At 67.3% G+C, this 6,711-nt stretch overlaps 1 protein-coding gene across 2 annotated transcripts; it reads left to right on the top strand.

Moving 5' to 3' along the window:
* Nucleotides 1-6: 6 nt before the first annotated feature.
* Nucleotides 7-6,028, top strand: RHBDL1 (rhomboid like 1). Of its 2 annotated transcripts, none has more exons than XM_027708334.1 (8): nt 7-49; nt 2,155-2,286; nt 2,550-2,774; nt 3,605-3,753; nt 3,837-3,949; nt 4,230-4,330; nt 5,014-5,074; nt 5,152-6,028. In XM_027708334.1, exons 1-8 carry the CDS (start codon nt 11-13, stop codon nt 5,421-5,423), a joined length of 1,092 nt encoding a protein of 363 aa, XP_027564135.1. In that variant the 5' UTR covers nt 7-10; the 3' UTR covers nt 5,424-6,028. The 2 variants fall into 2 exon arrangements, with proteins under 2 accessions (XP_027564135.1, XP_027564134.1); XM_027708333.1 differs by having other exon boundaries at nt 2,155-2,313.
* Nucleotides 6,029-6,711: the final 683 nt, after the last annotated feature.

The following is a 6,711-nucleotide window of genomic DNA, read 5'->3' as shown; positions in this document are numbered from 1 at the left end:
CGCCGGGTGCATGGACAGGAGCTCCCTGCTGCAGCTCATCCAGGAGCAGGTGAGTCGCCCGGGGGGCACCGGGCACCGGGCTGCGCTCGGGGGGGTGCGCCGGGCACCGGGCATCGCTCCCGGGGGGAGATGCTCGCACGCACCGGGCTCGGCCGGCGCGCAGCGGGCAGCGCTGCCCATCCAGGGCGGCGACCGCGGCCGTGCCACCCCCCGCGAGAGTCCCCCGCTGCCCCCCGTCACCGCCCCGGGGGACCCGCCCCCCCCGTGCCGCCGAGAACGCGCAACTCGGCTCACTTGTGGCCTCTTCCTCCGCCAGCCCCGGGCCGGATCCTGCCCGCTGCACCCTCAAGGACGGGGGGTGCTGGGCACCGAGCCCCGGCGCCTCCCGTGGGCTCTGGGTGCAGGATGGGGCCCTGGGCGTGCCGTGGATCGGGCATCCCGGCGAGGCGGGGGACTGCACCCACCCCCGTGACCTGATTGCGGGATCGGGCCGTGGAGCATCAGCGCTGCCTGGCGTGGGGCATCCTGGCGCTCGCGGCAGGATGGGGGCTCGAGGCGATACCACCCGCTGCCCCCCGAACCCCAGGAGCCCCTCCTGAGCTCTGACGGCTCGTCCCTGCATCCCCACCCACCCCGGGCCCAGCTGACTGCTCTCCCCTGGGCATGGGGAGAGAATTTACTGGGGATCAGGGAAATGAACTGTTTCCCCCTCACCCCCGGCTGGCTCCATGACCTTGGCTGAGTCCCCCAGCCTGGGAGTTGCGGTGCTGTCCCCCGTGTCACCCCACCCTCGGGCTCTGGGGCTCCATGTGTCCCTGAGCAGCTCAGGGATGAGCAGCAGCTTTCCTGGGAGACAGCAGGACTTGGGGGAGCCCAGCAGGACCAGGGGGCTGGGGGACTGGGGATCAAGCCCTCTCGGGGGGGGCCATAGGGGGCCAGTGGTGTTGGGGTGTGGGGAGTTGCACCCTAAAAGCAGAGAGGGGCGTCCTGGCTGCTGCCAGGGCTCCTGAGGCCAGTGAGCTCAGCGTGTGCCACCATGGGGACAGCGTGTGCCAGGTCTCGGCATGACACACACACACGTGGCACTTGTGGGGGACGTGTGTGGGGCAGAGGGGACAGGGCGCTCCCAAATCCCAGTGGCTGGGGCTGCTCTCATGGACTGGTGGCTTCTCTGAGGATGCAAGTGCTACCTGTACCTGTATCCTACACTCTGCACTTCACACCCCTCCTCCCACCCTCCATCCCGCTCCGTGTGTCCCACCCTACCCCCTGCTCTGGGGCAGCCAAACCCTTCTCGGGAAAGAGCCTGTGGCTGTTCCCTGATGGTGCTGGAGGGACGGGGTGTCCACCTGGGTGTGGATGTGACCCCATGCCCCCAGCATTCCCTTTCCTGCCCATCCCATGAGGACGAGATTCCTCTCCTCTGTTTCATTCCCTGCAGAAGCAAGGAGCAAACCTAACGTGATTTCAGGGTGACTGTGGGGTTCAGGGTCCCAGCCACCCTGTGCTCCAACCATGGGTGCCCCCTCCCAATCCCCGTCCTCCTTGTGCCATCCTGGGCTCCTTGTCTGCATGAACAGGACCACATCGGGTCCCCCGTGGTGCTGGGTCCCCCGTGGTGCTGGGTCCCCCATGGTGCTGGGTACCCCGTGGTGCGCGGTGCCTGGAGGGCTCATGGTGCCCAATTCATTCCGGGAGCCCCGAGGATGGCAGAGGGTGCCCCGGCACAGGGTGTGGTGAATCCCAGTGGCAAGGGCGACGGGAGGAGCAGGGGAGGAGGAGGAGAAGGCGGAGGTGGAGGTGGAGGAGGAGGAGGAGGAGGAGGAGGAGGCTGGTGCCAGGGCTGCGCGTGTGTTTAGCTTGGTGGCTTCCTGGCTGGCAGGCTGCTGGCGGCAAGAAATAACTGAGTAGGAGAGTGTTGGCTGCTCCGCGGGGAGATGGGGACACCGGCACGGCACAGGGCACCCGCGCGGCACGGGGCACCCACATGGTGCGGGGTCTGGGGTGGGGGCAGGTTGTAGTGCCCCTGACAGAGGCAGAGACTGGCGTTATGGAGCAGCACAAGGCCACGGTGAGGGCCACCGGGTGGTCTCCCCAGCCAACCGCGGAGTCGCAGCCCCGGCATCCCAGTAATGCCCCTGACACGCCCCACAGCTCGACCCCGAAAACACCGGCTTCATCGGGGTAGAGACGTTTGCCAGCCTGGTGCACAGCCATGAGCTGCCCCTGGACCCCGCCAAGCTCGACATGCTGGTGGCCCTGGCACAGGGCAACGACGAGGGGCAGGTCTGCTATCAGGAGCTGGTAGACCTGGTCAGTGCCGGGGGGCCGCGGGGACGGGGGCGAGCGGCCGGGTGCCAGCCCGGGGTGGGCACTGGGCACCTCCTCGTGCCCCTGGGGAGGGGGGCAGACATCGGTGGTCCCCCAGGGGCATGGGATGGTGGCACGGCCTTGAGGTGGCTCGTCCGGGCTGTGGCATGAGGGGGTGGCTGGGCAGGGGGTGGCCACAAGCCCCGCGGCCCCCGCGGCCCCCCGGGCTCTCCCCGCAGATCAGCAGCAAGCGCTCGAGCAGCTTCAAACGCGCCATCGCCAACGGGCAGCGGGCGCTGCCCCGCGACGTCCTCCTGGACGAGACCGGCCTCGGCTTCTACAAGCGCTTCGTCCGCTACGTGGCCTACGAGATCCTGCCCTGCGAGATGGACCGGCGCTGGTACTTCTACCAGCACCGCACCTGCCCGCCCCCCGTGTTCATGGCAGCCGTCACCCTCACCCAGGTGCGGGGCAGGGCCGAGCCCGGCCCAAGCGTCCCGGTGACCTCGGCGAGGCTCAGACTCGAGGTGGACGGGGTGGGTGACCCTGGTTCCGAGATTCGGAGCTCAGATCTGCAGTGAGGGAGGGATGGATGACCCTGGTTGTGATGTCCTGATGCCCACTAGGGGGCTCAGGTCTGACATGAAGGGACGCGTGACGCTGGATGTGACATCTTCGTGCCCATGTGGGGGACTCAGACCCAGGGTAGTGGGGCTGGGTGACCCCATTCTGATGTCCCGGTGCCCACAGAGGGGTTTAAATATGGGGTGAAGGGATGGGTGACCTTGGTCGTGATGTCCTAGAGTCCATGGTAGGGCTCAGACCCAGAGCAAAGGGGATGGGTGACCCCAGTTGTGATGTCCTGGTGCCCCCAGAGGGGTTTAGATATGGGGTGAAGGGATGGGTGGCCCTGGTTGTAATGTGCCCGTGCCCATACAGAGGCTCAGACTCAGGGCAGAAGGGATGGATGACCCCAGTTGTGATGGCCTGGTGCCCTTGGGGGGCTCAGATCTGAGGTGAAGGAATGGGGGACCCTGTTTGTTATGTCCTCACACCCATTTGTGGGACCCAGATCAAGGGAAGAGGGGATGGGTGACCCCAGTTCTGCCACCAGTACCCATGGGGGGCTCAGACTCAGGGCAGAGGGGACAGGTGACCCCAGCTGTGATGTCCTGGCATCCTCTGGGGTCTCAGACCTGGGGTGAAGGCGCCAGCTGCCCCTGGCCCAGGACAGAAGGACGGGGGAGTGTTTTGGCAGTGCTGGGGGGTGACAGCCGTGGGCTCTTTGTCACAGATCATCGTGTTCCTGTGCTACGGGGCCCGGCTGAACAAGTGGGTGCTGCAGACCTACCACCCCGAGTACATGAAGAGCCCCCTGGTTTATCACCCCGGGCACCGGGCGAGGGCCTGGCGCTTCCTCACCTACATGTTCATGCACGTGGGGTAGGTCCTGCGGGGGGGCCGCCGGGGACGCCCCGGGAGCTGCACGGGCTGAGCCCCCGTTGTGCCCTCCTGTGCCCGGGCAGGCTGGAGCAGCTGGGGTTCAACGCCCTCCTGCAGCTGATGATCGGGGTGCCCCTGGAGATGGTGCACGGCATCCTGCGCATCAGCTTCCTCTACCTGGCCGGGGTCCTGGCAGGTGGGTGCTGCCCGGGGGGGCTGCCCCCATCCATCCCCATCCATCCCCATCCATCCCCATCCATCCCCATCTGTCCCCAGCCCCAGGGAGGGCACGGGGGGGTGCACCCCGAGTCTGATGGTGATGGGGGTGAGGGGCTTTGCTGGGTACCACCCTGCAGTGCCAGAGTCACTTGGCAGGGGGCTGGGGGGCAATGCAGCCTGTAATTAATTAATGTGGACAGTAATTAATGAATGCTGTGGGGGTGAGGCTCCGTGCTGAGCCCTGTCTGTGCCCCCAGGCTCCCTGACTGTCTCCATCACTGACATGAGGGCCCCCCTGGTCGGGGGCTCAGGGGGGGTCTACGCCCTCTGCTCAGCCCACCTCGCCAACGTCGTCATGGTCAGTGGGGAGGGGGCACAGGGGGCACGAGGGAGGGCAGTGTGTGTGGGGGTGTGCCATGGGGTGGATGGAACTCTAGGGTGGGCATCATGGTGTGGCATTGGAGGGAGGGTGGCATTAGGGGCATTGAGGGGGGATGCCATGGGGTGTTTTTGGGGCTGGGTGGCACTGTAGGGTGGGCAGCACGGTGTAGTATTGGGTGGGGGATACCACTGGGTGATAGCATGGGTGGGAGCTGTTTGTGGGGTGGGAAGGATGGTGGGACATTAGGGGGGGATGCCATGGTGTGGGTGGCACTGTGGGATGGGCAGCCTTGTGTCACACTGGGGGGGAAGTGCTGTGGGGTGGCATCAGGGGTGGGTCTCAGTGTCCTCGTGTGGCATTGATGGGGGTTGTGCCATGGGGTGGGTGGCACCGTAGGATGGGCAGCATGGTGTGACACTGAGGACGCTGAGGGGGGATGCTGTGGGGTGGCATCATGAGGTGGGCACCATCACAGGGGAGAGCACCTTGGGTGGCATCATGGGGTGGGTGGGGGTGGGAGGAGCAGGGACCTGGGGGGAATCCATAGGGAGCACTGTGAGTATGGCACCAGCCTCCGCCCTGGTGCTGGGTCATCGCTGGTGCCAGCCCCTTGTCCGTCCATCCATCCGTCCGTCCATCCCTCCCTCCCTCTCCCGCAGAACTGGGCCGGGATGCGCTGTCCCTACAAGCTGCTGCGTATGGTGCTGGCGCTGGTGTGCAGTGAGTACCCACCCCCGACCCCCCCCGCGGGCGGGAGGGGCGGGCGGGGTGGGCTCAGCCCCTGCCGTGTCCCGCAGTGAGCTCCGAGGTGGGTCGCGCCGTGTGGCTCCGGTTCTCGCCGCCGCTGCCGGCCTCGGGCCCGCAGCCGTCCTTCATGGCTCACCTGGCGGGGGCCATCGTGGGCATCAGCATGGGGCTGACCATCCTGCGCAGCTACGAGGAGAGCCTGCAGGACCAGTGCGGCTGGTGGGTGCTGCTGCTCTCCTACGGCACCTTCCTGCTCTTCGCCGTCTTCTGGAACATCTTCGCCTACGACCTGCTGGGAGCACAGATCCCCCCCCCGCCGTAGCCCACGCCCCCCGCCCCGGCCCTTCGGTTGGTTTGTTTTCCAGGCCCGGTGGAGGGGTCGGGGGGGGTCCCCGCGCGTGACATGGGGACAGGCCACCCCCCGCCCGCCTGCCCCCTCGGTGCTACAGAACGCGCCGCCCCCCGCCCCGGGCTGCGCCCCCCCGAATGTACCTGCCGACCCCCCGCGCTGTACCCCCACCCCAAAGGATGCTTCAGCCCTGCCCTGGCATCGCAAACCCCCCCGGGGTGCCCGCAGGGCTCGGGATGTGCCCCCCGGAAGGAGCCGAGTGTGGGGACCCCCTCGCTGGCTCCTGTACCCCCTTCCCAGGGTGGGGACCAACACTCGTTGCCCCCCAGGACCTGCACTTTCACACGAAGGACTGGTGCCAAAATAGGAGCGATTTATTTTTCTACGCCAAAATAAATATAAATAAAAGAAAGAGAGGAATTAAAAAAAAAAAAGAAGGATATGGGGAGAGCCCAGCAGGAACCAGCTGAGACCGGCACAACTCGTTTCGGCAGTGCCCTCGGGGCGCAGCCCCCCCTTCCCCGCGCCCCAGCCCCCCCGCTTTGCTGCCAGCGCCCTCCCCGGGGCGGGGGGCTCGCCCCGGGATGGGGGCGCAGGGGGGGTCCCCGCTCTGACCCCCCCCCAGACCTTTTTGGAGTATAAATAAATATTTTGCACACTGCTGGGGCGTGTGTCTCTGTTGGGGGGGATTTTGGGCGCGCCCCCCATCCCTGTGGGAGGCGGGGAGGGCGCCGGGGCCGGCTGGCCCTGGGGTGGGCGGTGGCGGGGGGGTCACAGCCGGGCACGGGACTTACTGGAGCAGAAAACTCTGGGATAAGTGGAGCGGCACCCGGCCGAGCCCCGCGGGGCTGGCAGCGCGGGGGGGCGTGGGGGTGTGGGGCTGGGGGGCTGAGTGCAGCACCGAGACCACCCCCCACCGCATCCAGCCCCGCCTGCTCCAGCGCACCCGCCCTGCTCCACGCACCCAAACTTCAGCCCGGCACACCCCCCCATCCAGCCCCCCAAGCCCCCACCTCAGCCAACCCCACACCCTTCTGTGCCCCCACACCCCCGCTGAACCCCCTGCACCCAACAGCCCCCCTGCACCCCACAACCTTTTGTTCACTCCCACCCCTCCGCCGATCCCCCGAGCCTCCTCTGCACCCCCTCTCCAAGCCCCCAGTCAGCCCACATCCCCCTGAAAACCCATCCTCAACCCCTCCCCAGCCCCCTCGCCCCCCCCACTCCGCTCCATCCAGCCCCCCTTCAGCCCCATAAACCT

The sequence above is a fragment of the Neopelma chrysocephalum genome, unplaced genomic scaffold (assembly GCF_003984885.1).
Source record: "Neopelma chrysocephalum unplaced genomic scaffold, ASM398488v2 Primary Assembly neopelma1_96072, whole genome shotgun sequence".
In the NCBI taxonomy this organism is placed as follows: Eukaryota; Metazoa; Chordata; class Aves; order Passeriformes; family Pipridae; genus Neopelma; species Neopelma chrysocephalum.
The sequence above is the reverse complement of the archived record's forward strand: the minus strand, read 5'-3'. Positions and strand labels throughout refer to the sequence as shown.